This window comes from Meleagris gallopavo, chromosome Z (assembly GCF_905368555.1).
Source record: "Meleagris gallopavo chromosome Z, MGAL_WU_HG_1.1, whole genome shotgun sequence".
Taxonomy (NCBI): Eukaryota; Metazoa; Chordata; class Aves; order Galliformes; family Phasianidae; genus Meleagris; species Meleagris gallopavo.
In genome coordinates this window covers 47035872-47057221 of record NC_139435.1, presented here as the reverse complement: position 1 = coordinate 47057221, position 21350 = coordinate 47035872, and the positions used below count along the sequence as shown (strand labels likewise).

The 21350-nt window shown below is 38.7% G+C and overlaps 2 protein-coding genes across 2 annotated transcripts in view; both read right to left on the bottom strand.

The window, feature by feature from the left end:
* LOC146542249 (E3 ubiquitin-protein ligase PHF7-like) overlaps positions 1-21350 on the bottom strand; it is a 415537-nt gene that overhangs the window by 268462 nt on the left and 125725 nt on the right. The gene's annotated exons all lie outside the window — the stretch shown is intronic.
* Positions 19588-20577, bottom strand: LOC146542250 (uncharacterized). Its single transcript, XM_085213448.1, has one exon. It carries the CDS (start codon positions 20575-20577, stop codon positions 19588-19590), a length of 990 nt encoding a protein of 329 aa, XP_085069574.1.

Below are 21350 nucleotides of genomic sequence, written 5' to 3'. Positions count from 1 at the left end.
AGGATATTATGTTAATTTGAGCACTCAATTCCAGCTGCTGCAGATCTTCTTCCATTCTTCCTGTCCATTTTGCTTACTGGAGGATAACAGTAGGAGTGCTAGGATGGGATTGGATAGATATACAGCCTAGTCAACTTCTTTGGGTCAGTGACACTTGTTTGAATGTCCTTATTGCATAAGAGAAGCTTTTCCTGTTTTACCATAATTCTCATTAACTTCCAGGAACCCATGGATTTCAGATCTTAAGCACATGTTTTTATGGACAGATTCGGGCTCAGATTCCTACCCTAAATGAATAATCTAATCTAATTTGTAACTAACTGTTCAGTGAACAAAAAATAAGGGGGAATCAAAACAAACAAACAAATTAGAACCAGAATTTACTGCTAGATGTAAAAAGAAATATTTAATCAGGTGTTTAGTTTTTTGGACCACATTCTTCATTGCTAGCAATACTATGCATCTTCTATGGAACTAAATGGTCGAACGTGTCTGTTAATTTTACAAGACGGCTTCAGATTGATTCTAAAAAGTCAATTTACAAAGTATTGAATTTGCTGTAAATTGTAAATAATCATTCAGACCAGTATCTGCAAATTAGATGCCTGGAACACCTAATTTATGATTTTTTATTTACATGCCTCTTTTATATTACATAGAATAAAATTAAAGGTGGGGAGAGAAAAGGTTCAAAAAAAGAAGAAAAAAAGTAAAATTCAGAAATGCCAAAAATATAGTTCATTGAAAAGTAGCATGAGACTCAAAAAGGGAAAAAGCATAGAACACATAGAACTTAGTACACAAAGGTCAATAGTCTTAATTAAATTCTGTGTTGTAACAGAATTGTGGAGTCTTGATTCATGGAGATACTCAAGTACTATTGTTGCCTTCATTCATAAAGGATAGGATAAATGAATAGAAGAATAAATTTAAAGTGCGAGAGACTCTTTCATTCTACACCTCTACAGTATTTGGACAAAGTATAGAGACAACATCTGTTGACATAAGGATGAGTTAGAACCTGTAAGAAATTTTTCTCCCAACTCTTTTTGCTTCAAAAAACTTCAAAATAAGATGCTTAAATATCATGAAATTTTTCCAGAAATATGTTTCTCCTCTTCTGTAATGGTATGGGAAAAAAAAAAAAAAAGCTTCCTTCTTTTGCAAACATTATCTCCTTTACATAAATCCTCTGCTTCAAAATGCGTAATATAAATTTTTGAACATAATTTAAAAAGATCAACTTTTACTGGCTTCTGTGTTAACAGAAAAACGAGAAATACAGATAAGACAGATCAATTTTTATTATTTCCCATGGTCAAATCTGACACTTTTTTTTCTATGTTTATTTGTTTGAACAGATTCCCATACCATCAGTATAGCATCTTTGGACCATAGTTCATACTGAAGGCATAGGTTAGAGACTGAAAAATAAATCACTCTAAATAGAAAATTTTACAACATTTTGCCACTCTTTATGTGTAAATTCTTTCTCTAACAACTGAACCATGCACATTTTTATATAATATTAAACTGTTCTCCATTATAACATTTTATTGAAGATAAACATTTTTATTTACCGTTTTTAATGAATAGACATTAATAACCAAAAACCGCAAATTGGTCTAATTGTGATAGATCTTCCTTTTCATAGATATGTATTCCATCACAGATTAGTAGAATTCCAGTAGTTGTTCAAAACATTGTTCATTATTCAAGTAATCAATTTTCTTTCTGCACTGAAATAGTTCGTAGAGAAAGAACATTGTAAGATTTGTAGTGTATGAACCTCTGCTGTATTTGACATTTCTGAGACTAGTGAAAATTAAAGACTGGTGATTTCTTTGAGTTTTCTTAGATCATCGCATGTTATGTAAGTTAGGGAAAAAAAAAAAGAAGTAAATAAATAAATAAATAAAAAGAAAAAAAAGAGAAGTAGAGAGCTATTAATGATTTTCAGTTGGTGCAATGTACACTTGCAGCCCAAAAGGCCAACCATATCCTGGGCTTCATAGAAGCATGACCAGAAGTCTTATGAGAACTCACCTGGAATTCTGTGGCCAATTCTCAGGTCACCAACACAGTAAAGATATCAAACTGTTGATATGGATCCAGCGGAAGGCTATGATCAGAGAACTGGAGCATGCTCCCTATGGGGACAGGAAAGAGTTGGGGCTCCTCACCCTGCAAAAGAGAATGCTCTGAGAGGACCTTATATCGGCCTTCCAGTACCTGAAGGGGATCCACAGGAAAGCTGGGGAGGGACTTTTTATACGAGCAGGTAGCAATAGGATGAGGGGAAGGGGCTTTAAACAGAAATAAGGGAGATTTAGACTGGATATTAGGAAGAAATTATTTACTGTGAGGGTGGTGAGACACTGAAACAGGTTGCCTAGAGAAGCTATTGGTGCTGCCTTCCGGGAAGCATTCAAGGCCAGTCTGGATGGGACTTTCAGCAACCTGTTCTAGAGGGAGGTGTCCCTGCCTATAGCAGGAGGGTTAGAATTATATGACCTTAAAGGTCCCTTCCAACCCAAACCATTCTAGATTCTATAATTCTGTGATATGATAGGCCAAAAGAATAAATGTAAAATTAAAAAGGCAGTGTTAATGATGATTTTCACTGCTGTGGAACTGATTAGTAATATTCTGACTAAGCTAATAATAATAATTAGCCATCACATCGTGAGTTCTAGAAGGTATTTAGTAATCACAGACTATATTGTCAATAAGCAAGGTAACCAGTAAGAAAATAATGAATCTAAACTGATAATTTTCTCTGAGAATTGACATACAATGTTCAGATGAGTATTTTGCTGCAAAACCTTTTCACAAGAGGTTTAATAATCACATGGGAAAATAACAGTAAAATGTACCTATAAGATGTATATTTTTTAATTCAAAAACAACGAATTTATATTATACTTTTATTCATGAAAGTGATCACAGTTCATCCCATATCAAATGTTTTTTCTTGTCTTGTAGATAACCTAATTTATTAAGTGTGTTCTTTAATTTCTGATGGAAATTTATTCTTCAATCTTTGGTTTGTAAATTGGCCTGAAATTATATCAGAAGTTACTGTGAGCTTCAGAACTGTAAAATAGCAATTGATATTGGGGTGGATTCCTACAGATTCTTTACTGAAGTAAGTTTATTAAAAAACTTTAAAAACAACAAAAATGCAACTATATAAGTGATGCCATCGTTCTTTAATTTTTATTTTCTAAACTGTTGAAGCGATCATCAGTATCTTTTGGATATACATTTTAACATCCTTCTTGGAATTCATACCATTGATTGCAGACATCTCTACTGTATAGATCTAACTATGTTCTCTTCATGATCCTGAATGACAAAATGATACATTCAATTTATATTTAATTTCCTCCTCAGGTAGATCTCTAGAAGAAACTGAATAAAGCAATACTGTCAGTTGTTCTCCATTTATTATGAAGACAGTCTGGATGGACAAGCTGGGCTGTGGACATCTAAAGAGTAAAAGTACAAGATGTCTTAACTAATTTAAGCATTGACTGCCTCAGGTATTGATGACCATCTTCTGTCCTTAGAAACAGAATTAATGGGGCAAACAAAACCGTGCTTTGTCTATGATATGATTTTTATGAGCAAAGTCTTCTTCGGGGAAAGTATGATCGCTTCTCATTTTATCATGTAATTATAGAATCATAGAATCACAAGGTTGGAAATGATCTGCAAGATCATCTAGTCCAACCGTTCTTCCACTACCATTGCTACCATACTTTAAAGCAGCATTTACCTTTTCTTAAAATGAGTAAAACCTTTTGGATCATCTTCCTCTTTTTAATTCATTCCTTTTCAAAGGATATATGATCTCTTAACTTTCACGCGTTAAACATCAAATTATGATTCTTATATGTTCTGTTCATTACATGCTATTAATAAGGATAAAAAAGGTCAAGATTTTCTTCTCCTATTCATAATAGAGATAATTCCCTTGACAAGGGAAATAACAGTTGCTTCCTAAGTCTGAAATGTGTTTTATATGACGGAATTAATTTTTCCTATAATGTCTTTTCAGTGTTTTGATTGGTTAATTATTTTTCAAGTAGTTATGAGGAATTTTACCTTTCCTAAGGTAATCTTCACTCAGAAAGGAAACAAACAGTTCAAAACACTCTGTTATTTCAAATTAACTGTAACTGAAAAACTGCTAACACTGATGTTCTTTTTAATATGAGACTATAACTTTTAAAACTTTACTTTTTCAACGGCAGTTCCATTCCTGCATCAGTAAATAACCATTTCCAAAGAGAAACAGGTTTTCTCTACTTTTTTTTCCACCCATACAAGTTCAGTAAAAAAATCCTGACAGTAATCTAGCATATAATAATTTATAATGGTAACAGCAATTTATTGAACAAATAGAAAGTCATACATATAATTGTTAATATTATACACAGTCTTAAAAAGAGAAAAAGTAGCATGAACTGCTTCAAACATGAGATCCTAGACTAGTCCAATCTCCTAGATAATTATCTAGTCTACAGGACATAAAGTAAGAAAAAATCTGTCCAAATCGAGTAATTGCTTTCTACCATAACTCATGAAATAAGTCAAGACTTTGATTTCTGGTAGTCTCAAGACTCAGCAGTACAGCATAATGTTTTTTTTTTTATAATTCAGCTGATATCCAGAATGAGTTTGCTATTCTCTTCTCTGAGAGTAGTTAAACCTATGCCTAGGAACTTTGAAAGCTCCAGATAAATATTAAAGTTGGAAAAGAGATGCTAAAAACATTTTACACACAAGTATTTTAGTTTCAGGTCAATAACACAGTATCAAATTCTTGCTCCATCATCTCATGGGATAAAAGCTAGTGACAGTTCTTTAGTTCATTGTACAGTATGTTGTACAGAAGTATATCAGTGAATATCCTGAGTGGGAAGGAACCCAAGTCGAATTCAACTTCTGTCTCCACACAAGGCTACCTAAAAATTAAACCCTATGTCTGTGAATATTGTCAAAATGGTTTTTGAACAATGATAGGCTTGCTGCCTTAACCAGTTCCCTGGGGAGATCCTGTTCCAGTACCTGACTACAGATGAGGAAACATCTACAATTAGATGTGAACTTGACCTGATGCAGCTTCGTGGCATAGAACTGTAGAATCATCATGGCTGGAAAAGACCTCTAAGATCATGTAGTCCAACCGTCCACCTACCACCAGTATTACCCACTAAGCCATGTCCCTAAGTACTGCATATCCTTTCCTTAAACACCTGCAGGGACAGTCTCACTCTATCACCTGCCTCTCTGTGCAACCTGTTCCAATTTCTCACCATTCTTTCTGAGAATAATTTTTTCCTAATATCCAACCTGAACCTTCCTTGGCGCAACTTGAGGCCATTGCCTCTCATTCTATTGCTGTTACGTGAGAGAAAAGGCCAAATCCCAGTTCACTACAACCCCCCTTTCAGGCAGTTATAGAGAGCAATACAGTCTCCATTTACAACCGCACAATGCCGTACATCCTTATTAAAAAAAAAATTGAAACTGCATGAATGAATACTTTATCTCGATAAATTAATGAAAATACAGTTTTCCTTTTTCCGGTTCCATTGGGTCTGGACTAGATGATCTCCAAAGGTCTCTTCCAATTCCCATGATTCTGTGAAAATTATTTTCATTTTTCTTTTGCTCTGTTATTATCTCATTCAGAGTGCTATTACTGCATTTAATTTATGTGTACAGAACATATTAAGAAAACCAAATAATCTGTCTTGAGAAAGATTAGTCTATGTTTCAAAACAGACAGACTTTTATATCCTAAAACTGCATATTGTCAAATAAAAGAAAAAAATATTTTGACAACCAACATCCTGCTTTTTTGATAGTTAATGTAAACTAGACAGGCAGAGTATACTATAGGCACTATAACATGAAGAATCCTTTAGAGAAGATTTTTTTTCCCATAAAATTTAAAGAAAAACTTCCTTTATAAATTACAACTACTGAACTGTTAATGAATGAATTAAAAGGATGAATGAATAAAAATGAACAGCAATCATCTGGCATATCTTAAAAACACACAGCAAATACATTTTTTAGCCGAATTTACAAGCTTTTACTGACGATACAACTATATAGCATACTCTGAACTTATTGTCAAAGCAGTATGGAAAGACCTGCCACAGAAAGATCATATACACAGAAAGCAATACATCATGAAGATGCTACAGATTCTTGCTTAAAATGATATATATTCATCAAAGGCAGAATTATATAATTTCATTTCTTTTTTTTTTTTTCATCATAATCATCTTGTTTTCTGTTTACTATTCAGAGGTGACATTTTGGTGGACTGAGAATTATCAGAGAAAAAAAATATGAAAATACAGTGTTTGAGTGAAAAGTAATATCTAATTTATAAGAAGCATATAGATTATTAAACATGCACATTTTATGTATTTATTCCATTTTATTTACCTGGCAACTAATCAGGAAAAAAATAAAAACTTTCATGCAAATGGAGCCTTTCACTCTTGCAGAGCACTGGGGAAATGTGTCCTTGAATGACTACCAAGTTACATTATGAGTAAGACATACAATAAATATATAATCTAGTACAATTTAATTTTAGCCAGTATCATGCATAGGAAATAAACAATTTTCCAGCACATTAATATGCTTAAAATTAATCTTGGGAGATATTTTCTGTAGGCTGACCAGTATTTAGCACTTCTTATCATACGAGTATTCATATAAATTCATACAAAATTTCCTCAGGATAACTCCTCTAACTACATGGAGATTTTATAGTGATGTCATGGCAAAATTGAAATAACCTTACTTAAAGGTGTTCAACTATAATTAGAACATTATTTTTTGAGCATATTTCAGCAATATATTTTCCAGCTTAAATGATTCTATGATCCTGATTCAGGAATAAACATACATTAAAAAAAGCAGTTGTACAGAGGATATTGCTTCTAAAACACTCAAAAAGTGTTTCATGTTACTTATTATTTATATTTGATTGGGAAGAATTAAGTAGCTTAAATTTGGTGCTGAATTTGTGACATTTTTCAGGTGCTTGAAGTACTTGAACGTGGTACTGGTAAGATATCATTTCCTTGTTGAGTTACAAACTTGTTTCTCAGGATTTTATTTCTTCTATGCCATCTGTTTCAATTTTTAAAATTAAATGTGTGCTATTTAGAAAAGTGGTGACCTTCCTCTGTACAACTGCTTTTTTTAATGTATGTTTATTCCTGAATCAGGATCATAGAATCATTTAAGCTGGAAAAGACTTTCAGGGTCAAAAAATCCTGATGTCAACATACTGTGTCTCATCACTAAACTGTGTCCCTTACTGCAAAATCCACACATATCTTAAATGCCTCCATGGGTTTCTACCGCTTCCCTATGCAGATCATTACAATGATTGATCATCCTCACCATCAATAAATTCTCCCAAATATTTGATCTAAATCTCCTCTGGTATAACCTGAGACTGTTTCTTTTTGCCCTATGATGTGTTTGCCTGAGAAAAGAGATCAACACCCTCCTGTCTGCACTCCCATCAGGTAGTTGTACAGGGATTAAATGGGCAATATATGTTAGTTGGGGAAAGAGGATGCATGCACATACTTTTATTTCAGATTCATCCTCTTCCAATTATCATTTTTACTAAAGAGCATATTAAATTGTTCAGTCATGATTTTACACTGGAGGTGTGACCATTAGATCAATCTGAAAGAATCACTTTGTTTCTTTTCTTTAGTGCTCTATATTTCAGAAAGCCATTTCTTCCTGTAAAATATCTGTGAAATATGGCTCTGAAGGACTACTAAGACATGTTATGAGCATGACATACAATAAGACATCTTCTTGTTTTTCCTACAGTTTATAATCATGTTCTGCTTTTGCCAAGGTATGTGTATAATTTTTATATCATATGTTAAGTCAGTTTTGAAATACAGAATGAACTCAAATCCATAGAGATATTAGCTCATTATCAGGTGTCTCAAACATCCTTTCTAATTAAGGTTGATACAGGGAGTATATTTGTACTGCCAAGTGTGAAAATACATGGAGCAAGTTATGTGGAATGTACAGGGAAGAAATGATATGCATATTAATGGCAAAACCAAAACGCTCTTTGGAGCTGAGGTTTATAATTTATAATCAATTACAGCCACAACTACAATAAGAGGGAGCTTCAAATTCAGCTTTTGATAATCATGTAAATGTTCTGTAAAAGAATCAAAGGTTAATTTCAATTACATATTCAATTACATATTTGTGTGCCATCTAATAGCTAAAATTTGAATCAATTATCACCACAGAACAGATGTTGTCCACCATCATAAAATAAGATTTCATTTTAAATTCTTAAATGTTACAAGGACTGACACTTTGCATTTATCTGTTAATTGATAAGCCCTGTCAGGCTCATGTTTATATACTGCATAAATACCTAGGAGTATATATAATCTCTTGATTCATTCAAAACTGGCAAGTAAAATGCAAAGAAGTTATGTATTCAGATCCATGAGAGTCTACAACTATCAGAAGACATGAGAAAATTATTTTAATTAGAATAAAAAAATAATATTGAATCGGTGTTTAATAGTACATTTATAAAAACATTATTGTTTTCTTTCTCTGTTTTTTTTTTTTAATATTGTGTTTTAATGTCTCCTCTGAGTTACATATACATGTCAGAGTTCAGTAGCTCTAAATAACTGTGTTCAAGAGTGATCTTGAAAGTGAACAGTGAGTTAGAGAAAATATTTAAAAGTTAGTCTGAGTTCAGAGATCTTGAGTTCATCATTCTTTCAACAATATTATCCAAATCCATTGAAATCAGTGTGAGCCAAATGACAGGGTGCTAAGATCCAGTCAGGCTCATATTTTTCACTGTCTTCTTGATTTTTAATTAGAAATGTTTTCCCTGGTACCAACTTCAACACTGTAGAATGTAGCCTTTAAAAGAGAACAAAATCCCTTATCATGTTTATTTTTATGTGCCTGGCAAAGTATGGAGCTATACTATACAACTGTATGACGCAGACACGTGAGACACGTGTACACACACAGAGCATGCGGAAAATGTTCTCAGTACAAACTTGCTATACCTACTGATTTGTCAAAAATGAAATGTTTCATAGAAGTATTAATTTTACTTAAATTTAACCTAGAAGAAAAAAAATCTGAAATTTTCAATTTTGAAATGATTTCTTATCACTATTTAATTTAACTTAATGTATATTAAAAACTTAAAAGTTAAATTTTATTCTGTAACAATCATCATGATAGAAAAGCAAATCTCAGAATAATAGCTTCACTTTTAACAAAACAACAACAGCAACAAAAAACATTAGTTACCTACTAAGGTTTTTATTATGTGCATCTGTAGGCATTTATTATAAGTATTCATTATTCATTCCCAGAAATCAGTCTAGAGAATGTACTTCATTATCTGCTTTCATATTTGAATCCATGTAAAATTTGAACACTTTTTAAAAATGATGCTTGTACATTGTTTTTCTGATGAAACAGCATATTGGGATTTTTTCTTCTAAAACTATATTTCTTGGATGATTAATTTAATATTCTTCAAATAAGTGATAGTTTTGTATTGAAAGAAGCATTACTCCAAATGAGCTCTTTAATCTAAGGAATTTACTACTCTTTATGGAAGTTGTAAATATGAGTAGGTGAGAGGCATCCATTTGTTGAAATTATGATTTGAGGTTCTGATAGCAAAACTCCGATTAATTCAGTCATTCATGGATTTCATTTCTCTCAAAACCTTCTATTTCAAAAGTGATTTTTTTTTCCTTTTTTTTTTCTTCCTCTTAAGAATAATGCTTTTTTAATCTAGGTCCTTATTCCATGAAATGTTGACTTTTCCTTTTAATAAATTTCAAAAAAAAGAAGTATTACAGTGAAAACACCTTTCATTGTGCAGATCTTGTCTTCTGTTTAAAGGAAAGGGCATGGGCAGATTTATTAGTATGCCCTATATATTTGTAAATGTTCCAATAAGCTTCTTTGAGAAACAGTGGAAAGGCAATTTGGCAGTACTACCTATGGATTATACTGCTTCTTTTACCAATATGACTGCATACTGAAGCACTTTCTTCTGAAATAACACAGTGCTCTCCTGCTGCTACAAAAGCAGTGGTGAAGGCTAGTGCAATCTGGTCAGCTGCTTCTCTTTAATCCTGCAGTCCTGCTAGGACTTAACATTCATAACCACAGGTAATTAGGCTCTCCATTTACATCACTTCCTTTGTAATGCAAAGCAGCTATACAGATACGGTCCCACATGGGTCCCCACCCATGAACAGAAAAAAGAAGTGAATAATAAGCAGAGATGCATGAAAATCAGCATGAAAAACTTAACCAGTGACAAGAGACATTGATCCTTTTTTTTAATCTTAGATTCCCTCGTTCTAGCTGCAAAGGTAGAAATAATGACACCAATATGCAAGCAATCTATGATCACACGGAAATTTCTAAGGCTTGAATATTAATCAGACTATCGGTACAAGAGCAGTCATATGGTTAAATCCTTTTAATTTCCTTATTATCTCTTATTAACCTTACAAGTGAGAGTACACTGTCACAAAACATTTTCAAAAGAGCATGCACTCTTTTAGTTCTTCTTACTGGATTCTAAGAAAGAAGGAAATAAAAATAAAAATAAAAATAAAAATAAAAATAAAAATAAAAATAAAAATAAAAATAAAAATAAAAATAAAAATAAACAACACACCTGATTGCCCAGTTACTTTGTAGAGCAAAAAGCAATGATTGGATGCTGAAGCATCTAGTGCTCTTTCCCACTCTGAGGACTAGCTGCCACCATCTGTGCCCACAGTTAGTTACAGTAAAAATACAGGTTTTCTCACATTAATAAGTCTATTTACTGCCTCATTGTCAGACCTACCACCATGAGGTATCAACAATTTGTAGCATTCAAGTAATAGCATTGACTGCAACCAATCGGTTGCATCCAAAACCTTGCAGCAAGCAGAAGAAACACATGGTGTATGCAGAGCCCAGTGTTTATATTATTGTAACTGGAGTCTCAGCAACGTAATCCATTATCTGCCAAAATCACACTAACACTTTCATAGCTCAGGGTGTATCCACTTGAAATGATGCACACAGAGATTGTTCCAGCACCTTTCCCTTCTTGTTCAGTGCTACCCTCACCCCCGGGACCAATTGGATTGGCCCTATGTTTCCCTCCCTGGAGGATGAGGGATAAGTGCATTCCTGTTTATGCCATTTTGTAGTGCTGTCTCCCTTTTCATTTCTTCTGAGACATGATTGTGTGTTAAGTTAATTGAAAAAAAATGAAAGATAAAAGTGAAGGAGCTGGTTAAAGGTTGCAAAGTCTTGCTTTGAAGGACAAAAAAAAAAAAAGGTAATAAGGTTTTTCATCAGTCAGTTCATGGAAAAGAACAATGAACAATCAAGCCAACCTGCCAACCAAAAACAAAACAAAATGAAATTAAACAAAGCTAACATACAAACAAACAAAAACCAAACAGAAGCAGAGAATTAATTCTGTTCTGAGTGAACAGAAAAAAATAGGACTGCAGAAGCAGAGAATACATTTATGATAGAATCTGTAAGAATGAGTGCAGCAAACTTGTGTTTTGGAGACAATCTTCTGAAAAAAAACATGTGCACCCAACCATATATGAATGACTTCTTCGTGCCACTAACCTGTGGGAAAAGCTAGTAAGATTATTCTTTGTGCCAAAGGTAAAGTAGACTATAAAGAAGACTATGTAAGAAGGTGCACTGCATAACAAAACTGCAAGTTGGCAGCTCTCTGTTATATACTGTAGCTATGAATCCACCTGGCTGGAGATCAAATTCTCCAAAAGGTATTTAATTGGTTAAAATCTGTATTTATTTCTAGTCAGGCTTTTGTTACAGCAATGATTGACTAATTACAAAGATAAACCATGAAGCACACGCAGAGTAATTTTCATGTAGGAAAAGAGTGAAACTAATGTCTTCCAATAACTATTTTAGTTTTGGAAGTTACATAGGAAAAGCTCAAGAGATTCCTAAGAGTGCTTCATCAACTTCAGTAGTTACAAATCATAATTTGCACTTTTATACAACTGCAGTAAATATTCAAGTCTTGAAGTTTAAAATTGGTTTCTTACATAGTCCTCACAGTTTTTCAATCATAATCAACACTGGACATCAACACAGTGGCCATTTGGGAGGAATATTAGATCGCAGTCCGAGGATTTAGGGAAGCAACTAGGAAAGCTAAGGCCTCCTTAGGATTAAATCTTGCAAGAGGGGTCAAGGACAACAGAAAGGGCTTCTTCAAATACACTGCAGATAAAACTAACACAAAAGGCAATATAGGCCCACTGGTGAATAAGGAGGGTGCCCAGGTGATAGAAGATACAGAGAAGGTGGAGTTACTAAATGCCTTCTTTGTGTCTGTCTGTATTGCTGGAAGCTGTTCTGAGGAGCCCCATACCCCTAAGGGGTATGACCCTAAGGCCCTAAAGAAAGTCAGGATTAAGGAGAGGTTTGCCTTGGTTGATAAGGACTGGGCTAAGGACCAATTAAGCAATTTGGACATCCATAAAACCATGAGTCCTGATGGGATGCACTCAAAGTTGCTAAGGGAGCTGGCGTAAGTCACTGCTAGACTGCTTTCCATCATCTTTGGTTAGCCATGGAGAATGGTAGAGGTGCTTGAGGACTGAAAGAAAGCAAATGTCACTCTAGTCTTCAAAAAGAGCAAGAAAGAGGACCCAGGCAACTAGAGACCTGTCAGCCTTACCTCCATCCCTGAAAAGGTGATGGAACAACTTACCCTTGGTGTTGTCTTTAGGCATATCAATGATAAGAGGGTCATTAGAGGCAGTCAACATGGCTTCACCAAGAGGAAGTCTTGATGATTAAGGAAGTGGAGCATCTCCCTTACAAAGAAAGGCTGAGGGAGCTGGATTTCTTTAGCTTGGAGAAGAGGAGACTGAGGGGAAATCTCATTAATGTTTATAAGTATGTAAAGGATGAGTGTCAGGAGGATGGAGCCAGGCTCTTCTCAGTGACATCCAGTGATAGGAAAAGGGTGCAAGCTGGAACATGCGAGCTTTCACATAAATATGAGAAAAAACTTCTTCATGGTGAGGGTATCAGAACACTGGAACAGGCTGGAACAGGTTGGAACAGAGAGGATGGGGGGTCTCCTTCTCTGGAGACAACCAAGACCTGCCTGGACACATTCCTGTGTGACCCAGACTAGGTGTTCCTGCTCTGGCAGGGGGATTGAACTACAGGATTTTTTAAGGTCCCTTCCAATCCCTGACATTCTGTGGACTACTGTAAGCTACTGAGAGGTACACGAATTAGAGAGTATCTTATTATGTACTGCTGAGGGTTGGGACTGCCAATTAACAAAATTAAGCCTCCTGTTGCTGTGGGTGAAGTGATTCTATAAACAAAAGGCCCATCCTTCACAAACTGTTGTTGTTACCAGTTGTGTTATTGCTACTGGTTTGTGTTACCACTAACAACACTGTTGTTGACAATGTGACAGAAAACACATCTGTTTAAAAAGTTCTTGAGAATAGTTGGGTGGTAGGAGTTTCCAACCAGCAATCTGGTGCCTAAGAAAAGTCAGGAAACAATACTGTATTTTCAAGATGTCATACAAATATTTAGATAATGATTTAAAGGAAATCTGCACGATTCCAAATTTCTGCTAAATTTTGCTTACTTTTTCCTCCAAATGGGAAACAAACTTATATAGTGTAATTATTATATATTTTCCAGTAACTCTGAGGCCTGAGAGTTCTTAGAAGTTTTGGTTGGGATTTGCATGCTATCGTCAAACAAATCCATGCTAACCAGTCATTCTTCTTTAAAAAACACACTTTCCTTTAAATGGTGTCATTCAATGAACAGAAGTCCATAGAGTCACATTTCCTGCCTTTAGGAAGTAGGCTGGTACCAATTATTCAACCTGAAATTTTATTGAGATAGAAGTCCTGTTTGGAGCTAATCAGGTGTGATGAAACCATCTACACAGAGGAAGAAGTTGTTTTGATTTTCTCTAACAAATTGGAATCAGCTTTACCTTTACTTGCAAGGGAAGAAGCATTTAGGATTAAGACACCTCTTACTCCACAGCAGTCAGGACTCATTTACTGAAGTGATAGGAACAAACATTGCAGGAAGATATTTGAGAGATGTCATACAGTGTTTGTTCTTGCACAGACGTCTTGCACAGTCTATGCTCCATGTGGTAATGTCACTTAATTTCATTTTATTTAAGTACAAGGGAAGATTTGTTTAAGACGAACATGAGTTTCCACTACTTTCTATGCTCTGTAAGTATCTGAAACTGTTTATTGGCATTTCTCCTTTCCTTCTTGGATACCTAGCATCATTTTCTTTAAGGATTGCAGAGGGACAGCACAGGTCCTATCAACAAGATGCAAAAATTGAGCTCTAGAATCAGTTATTTATTAAACAGATAAGGAAAAAAAATGTTATCTCTGTGTCACATTGATTTAATAATGTTCTCTTCTTCCTGTTCATTCTATGGATTAATTTTGGTTGGCACAAAACTTCCGAAATTACCTCCTTCAATAGGTACTCCTATGTAAAGAGAAAAATGAAAAAAAAAAAATCTCTCTATATAGATATTTTTATATATGTTTTTACAGCTTGAGTCCATTTAGGCAGATTAGTTATTTCCATAAACTGTTGTCCAGTTTATGTCCTAATTACTACCCTCTGATTAATGTATGCTGCATAGTCTTTCCTGGAAAATATTTTCAATCTCCTTTTCAGTGTACGGTAACCAGTATTAATTCTGTCCTATTAAGTAACTAGGAAGTTGTCTCAAAAAATTTTTGTGGTTGCTATGCCCAAGACAGATCTTGATCACCACATCATCCATCATTCCTTCTCTGTTTGTGAACAACAGTTCTAGAGGGGCGTCTCCACTGGTAAGCTTGCTGACCAGCTGTTTCAGGAATTTATCAACTACAAACTCCACGAAACTCCTAGGCTGATTTCTATCTGTTATATTGTACTTCCAGCAAACATCTGCTAAGTTTCAGTCCCCTACCAGTCACTTGTGAGAATAAGGGTGACTTCTGTCAGTTGCTTGAAGAATGCTTCATCTGCCTCTTCATCCTGCTTGAGTGATTCCCCCTAGGATATCTGCCTATTTGGCTTTCCCCCTGATCCCACAAGTACTTGACCTTATGATTCCCAATACTGAGCTCTACAACATCAAGACACTTCCTAACATACAGAGCCACCCCAGCACCTCTCCTTCCTTGACTTTTCCTTCTGAAGAGCTTTCAGACATCTGTTGCAGTGCTCCAGTCGTGGGAGTGATACTATCATATTTCAGTAATGGCAATTATGTCATAGTTTTCCTGCTGCACAATGGCTTCTAGCTCCTCCTGTTTGTTGCCCATACTGCATGCATTCGTGTATATGCACTTACCTGGGCTATTAATCTCACCCCCAGGCCCAGCATATTGCTTCTAGGTCTCTAGTGAGCCTAGTTTTATCCACTTCCCTTCAAATCTAGCATAAAGACCTCTCAGCAAGTCCTGTCAATTATTGGAACAGAGTCCTTTTCACCCTTCCAGGCAGGTGAACCTCTTCTGTCTCCAGTAGGCCTGGTGCTGTATAAACTGTCTTCAGTAGGTCTACTTCTGCAGGATACATAATAAAATAATAATAATAATAATAATAATAATAATAATAATAAATTCCACTGATGGCACCAGACTCTTAGCCATGTGTTGATCAGATGTGTTTTCTTGATCCTTCCTGTATTCCAGATCCTTCCAGCCTGGCCTCGAATGCCTCCAGGGATGGGAGCCTTCTCTTTTCTAAGCTAAATAAGCCCAGTTCCCTCAATCTTTCTTCATGGGAGGGGTGCGCCAGCCCTCAGATCATCTTAGTAGTCCTCCTCTGGACCCATTCCAAGAGCTCTAAGTCTTTCTTGTGCTGGGGGCCCCAGGCCTGGACACAGTACTCCAGATGGGACCTTACAAGGGCTGAGTTGAGGGGGACAATCATCTTTCTCTCCTTGCTGGCCACCTCTTTTTTGATGCAGCCCAGAACACAGTTGGCCTTCTGGGTTGCAAGCATGCACTGCTGGCTCATGTCCAGACTCTCATCTACTTCATTGCTGCCGATTTGAACAACCAAAAGCAGTTAGTAATCAGTGGACCATATCGGTCTAGGGAGCTTCCTTGTGATGTCTCTGACCCACACTCCAGATAGACAGCAGATGTCCTTGTGCGAAGAGACTGGTCAGCATATCAGGCCCTCTGTTCTCTTCAGAGGGGAGTCAGTCACCTTTGAAGATGCACATATACTTCTTAGACTACTTTGGGAGAGTTCATTAGCTCTGGACAGAAATTATGAAATGTAAACAATATGTAAAATTTGTTCCCCAATGCATCACACACACAGTTCAGTGTTGGGAACTTACAAACAATTCCTATGAAAAAAGTAATTAAATGGCAGTGAATTTGAGCAGAGCAAGAGATACAATTTATAGTTATTTTGAAGTGACAAACTTTGAAGATCAAAGAGCTATTCCTTTATAGTTTTTAATATAAGCAGCACAAAAAAGTTAATTTATTTTCTAAAAAATTATTTAGAAATTAGAATGCATAACTAATCCTCTGCAGAAGCTGTTTTTGCTTTCTTCTAGAAATAAATTAACAAAATATAATTTTAAAAAGTTTCATTAAAAAAAAATATTAGCAAAAGGAGAAAAACTGTTAGCTCATATGCAAGGTGAAATTTAATATATTGATTCTGATCTGTGAAATGTATGCCACCTGCCATGTCAGATGTATCTCATTCACTAAGAAGTACTGCTGAAAAAATATTTAGCTGTAGCATTTAGGAATGACAGTATTTCATAATAGAGACTAGTACACTAATACGGAAATGTATAAAATAAGTACAACCATGAAAACAATCCATATTTTTAAACAAAATAGGGTTGTTTTTTGTGTTTTTTTTTTTTTATGGCAAATCCAAAAATATTAACTACTTCTGTTTTCAAATGACTGCACAGTCACACTAAAATGCATAATTTAACATTCATTTTGAAACATATTTTCTCCAAAAATTATGGATTATAGCTGATTTCTCCTGTTGTAAATTAAAATAGATAGTTTGTCATTCAGGCCAGGTAAGAGAAGTTGCCAATTTTCTCAAATTATTGATAATTTTGAGAAGGCTGTAGCTGCAAGCAGTGAAATCTGTGAATCTGAATCAGTGAAAATCTGTAAAACTCTGGAGAAATAAAATAGAACACATAAAAACAACCTTAAACTGGCAGCTGACAGCTATTCCATCACTTTTTACTTAATTCTATTAACATAATAGAAATTGTACATATAAAAATGCACATGAAGGCACTGACAAAGTAGCAGTATTGCACAATTGCATGGATAGTCACTGGTAAATTTTGCAACTGTTCTGATTAGCATGAGCCTGAATGGCACAAATAAAATCCAGACGGTGTGTATACTATGGGAGTAAGGCAGCAGAGTCTGTGGCATCAGTCAATTAGGTAGACTCTGTAATTTCTGAGGAGAGAAGGAAGAAAAAGAAAGAAGAGATCACACTGAAATATATATATATATGCATTTATATGTTCATATATATGTTCTGAACATTCCAAAGTGTTCAGAGCAAAAATCCTTGACTCCTCTACAGGCAGCTTAAAAGAAGCAATAAGGTCTAAATCAAAACTGACTTAAGAAGCTTTTATGCCTTAGTCACTGAATTAATGAAAACATTCTGTATACGCTTGTAGAGGGATTTTAGGGTACATGCAATATACAACTGTCTCCCTAAAACACTCCCTAAAAGAAACATCATCCCACTTGTATATTATGTGCTGGCAATATAGGATAGAGCCAGGGGAAATGGTGTCAACTGAAAAAGAAAGGAGATTTAGATTGGATATAAGCAAGAAGTTTCTTAAAATAAGGGTGGTGAGGCACTAGAATCTGTTACCTGTAGAGGAGGTAGTGTGTGTTTTGTCCCTGGAGACATCCAAGGACAAGCTAGATGGGGCTATGAGCAGCCTGATTGAGCTGTAAGTGCCCTTGTTCAATGCAGAGGAGTTGGACTAGCTGACCTTAAAGGGTCTCTTCAAACTCAAACAATTCTATGATTCTATGAATATGTATAGAGAATGTTGAGTATGTGTGGCAGACTGTTTTTTGATACTCATACACATGAAATTAAGATACGAACAATTTCTGCTACAGGCTCCATGAATGGATGAAACAACTGACAAAGCTAATTGGTCTTCAGTTTCCATAGCCAGTTTCTGAAATTATTTACTGAGGCTCAGGATGAGGTTCAAGCATAAAATTAGCTAATGATGTGAATGTAACTCCTCACAGCTGCCTGTGGGGACCCAGATGTCCCTGCACCACTCACCTTCACAGCTATGAAGGTGTTCTCAGTAGGGTTCCAGCTGCAGGCATTATTAGGCACTGACCGATGCCCCCTACTCCTGGCCCCTGGCAGTGTGATTAGCATCTCCAGCAAGAAGGCAGATATCCACCTCTGTGCCCTTCTTCCTGCCCCACTCTGGCACGGGGTGTGCGGACACCCATGGTCAGGGTGATAAAGGGCATCTGTTGTCAAGACCCAAACGCTGAGCCACCAAGGGGATACGGGGAGCACCATTTGGCAGGGTGGTTAAACCCATCAGTATTTCCAGTGCCCACGTGTGGGCCTGCCAGGAGGAGGTGACACCTGTCGTGGAACAGGGAAGTGTAACAGCACAGGGAGACTGTCCCTAAAACCAGGCAACTGCAAGCCCTAACTGGGGCTCAGACTGCCACAGCTGCAGTTGGACAGAAATATGATCCCCCGGTGGGCAGGATGCCTCCACCATCATCTTCTTTCTAAGGTCAAGAACTCGTCCTCTTTTCTATAAAGCCTGAGTCTGGGTTGCAACTGCATCACGTGCTGGCTGATAAGAATTTGACCCGATCTGCAGAGGGTTTGCCCAGGTGACCGAAAGCGTGTGTGACTCAGAGTCCCAGAAATCCTGTGCAGCTGCAAGCTATGCCGAGTGCCAGAAATGTGCAGCTGACGTACCAAAGGGTTGTGCCATTGAAGTACATCCAAACAACTGTCAGCTGGATCGGGCTAGTAGGATTGAAGGTTCACAGGTAGGTCTGGATGGGCAACATAATGGTGAATCATCTTTGATTCGGTGGGCACATGATACGGCTAGGAAGAGATAAAAAGAGAGATGGACTCAGGACTGAGAAGTGGAGCTGAACATGAATGATACTGCAGTCTGTCCATGAGCGTGTGTCACGGTTATGTGATTTGCAGCTCACACCCCACAAAAGGCCCAGGACAAGGGTTTGTTTAACGGTGGCACATCCACACTGGGTGCAGAGAGCACCGGCTCTCGTACGGCACAGTGTGTGTGAAGGGTGAACCTCGGAAAGGACAGACACTGGGAACAACTCGTGCTGCTACCTTTTAATCTTTTATTGGAAATGCAGGTAAGCCCCGCTAGAAGCGCCGGGGGCGCCGCCTCTTGCAGGGCGGAGGAGCGCGCTGGGCGTTGCCGGCCCTCCTCTTCGTGGGGCGCCGGGGCCCCCCAGCCGAGCGCTTCCTGCCCCGGCCGCGAGCGGAGGGGCCGCGGCTGCGGCGCTGCTCGGAGGGACCGGCTGCCTCGGGACCCGGCTCCTCGGCAGGACCTGTGCCGAGGGCCCCGCTGGACGTGCCGGGGAGCTCCTCCGCGTCGGGACCCGCGGAGCTGCCGGAGGGCACGGCGCTGGGAGCGACGGTGTCTCGCGGGGAGGCGGCGGGAGCGGACGGGGCCGCGGGGCCGTCCTGCTGCTCCTGGGCAGCGCTGGGATCTTCGATGCCCAGCAGCCTCCGGGCCTCCTGGCCGCACCGGCTCTCGACGGTTGCGATGAGGCCGTCGATGAGCGGTGCGGAGACGGGTCCCAGGGCGTGCTCTGTGCACGCCACCAGGACGTCCCTGTCCGGCCCCACCTGGCACAGGAATGCCACGATCATGCTCTTGAGCCAGCTGATCTTCCACCAGCGCAGCTCCCCGTTGCGGCGCAACTCCTGCTCCAGCCAGGGCAGCACCGGGTCGAGGATGTCCCGTCGCCCCCTGAAAAGTGCCGCCCACTCCTCCAGCAGGAGGCCGCCCACTCTCTCCGGCTCCGCATCCGTGGGCTCAGGGGACAGTGGTGGAAGGGGTGCGAGAAGGTCCTCGTCGCTGTCAGGGACCGTGGCAGTGGTGGTGCCGAAGCCGACGGGCACCGGCACTGCGGGCGGGGAGACGATGCAGTCCACGTACTGATTGTCTCCCCGCACAGAGACCCGGATGGTCTGCATGGCCGTCCTGCACAGCGGGCAGCTGTCCCTCAGCCTCGCCCACCGCTGGATGCAGCCAAGGCAGAAGGTGTGATTGCAGGGAATCACACAGGCCGTGTCCTGCCGCACATCGCGGCAGACAGGACACGACCACGCCTCCTCTGCAGCCATGGTCTCGCTGCAGGGGCCGGGAGAACCGAGGATGACGAGTTGTTCTCCTTCAAGGCAGCTGCAGAGGTGGTGTCTCGCCCTGCAAGAGGAAGGGAGGTCACGGTCACTGGCTGTCCCAGGGTGTGGAAGTCCTCCGCAGCCCCCTCCGCAGCAGAAAGCCCTCCCAAGCCCATGAGTGGGCCGTCTCGTGCTCCCCGCTGGCACAGGGCCAGGCTCCCCACGGCTGCTCTGAGGGACCCAGGTGTCCCCGCACCACTCACCTCCGCTGCTGCGGGTGCGCTCAGTGGGGTCCCGGCTGCCTGCACTGGGCAGGGCCGGGGAAACAGAGCGATACTGCGGGGTCAGGCACTGAGATGCTGCGAGCAGCCCCAGGCACGACCCGGCACAGCACAGCCAAAACCTTGCTCGACCTCCAAGCCTCGCAGAGCTGCTCAGCACGGTCCAGGAACGAGCCAGACTGAGCCAGGCTCTGCCGGCACCCCACTATGAGCAGTGAGGGCAAAGCTGTCACAATCCGTCACCCGGTGATGTCACAGCCTGTTGCTCGGGGACGTCGCCATGGGCTGTCCGCCCCCACAGCACCCACCCTGTTTCAGATATTTCCTCCTTTTCCTGTTCCTGATTTGCTGTGCCTTCCCCTTCATTTCTGTCCACCTTTTATGCTCGACATTTGACATTAATGCACAGGCCTTTCTTTTTCTCTGATTAAACCAACTCTAACTGTTCATGTATTTCCTCTGTTTCGTCAATAGTAAATAGTGGATTTTTCACTA

What these genes read in the sequence shown, in the direction of transcription:
- LOC146542250 (XM_085213448.1), bottom strand. Translation starts at nt 20,577, where the DNA reads ATGGCTGCAGAGGAGGCGTGGTCGTGTCCTGTCTGCCGCGATGTGCGG.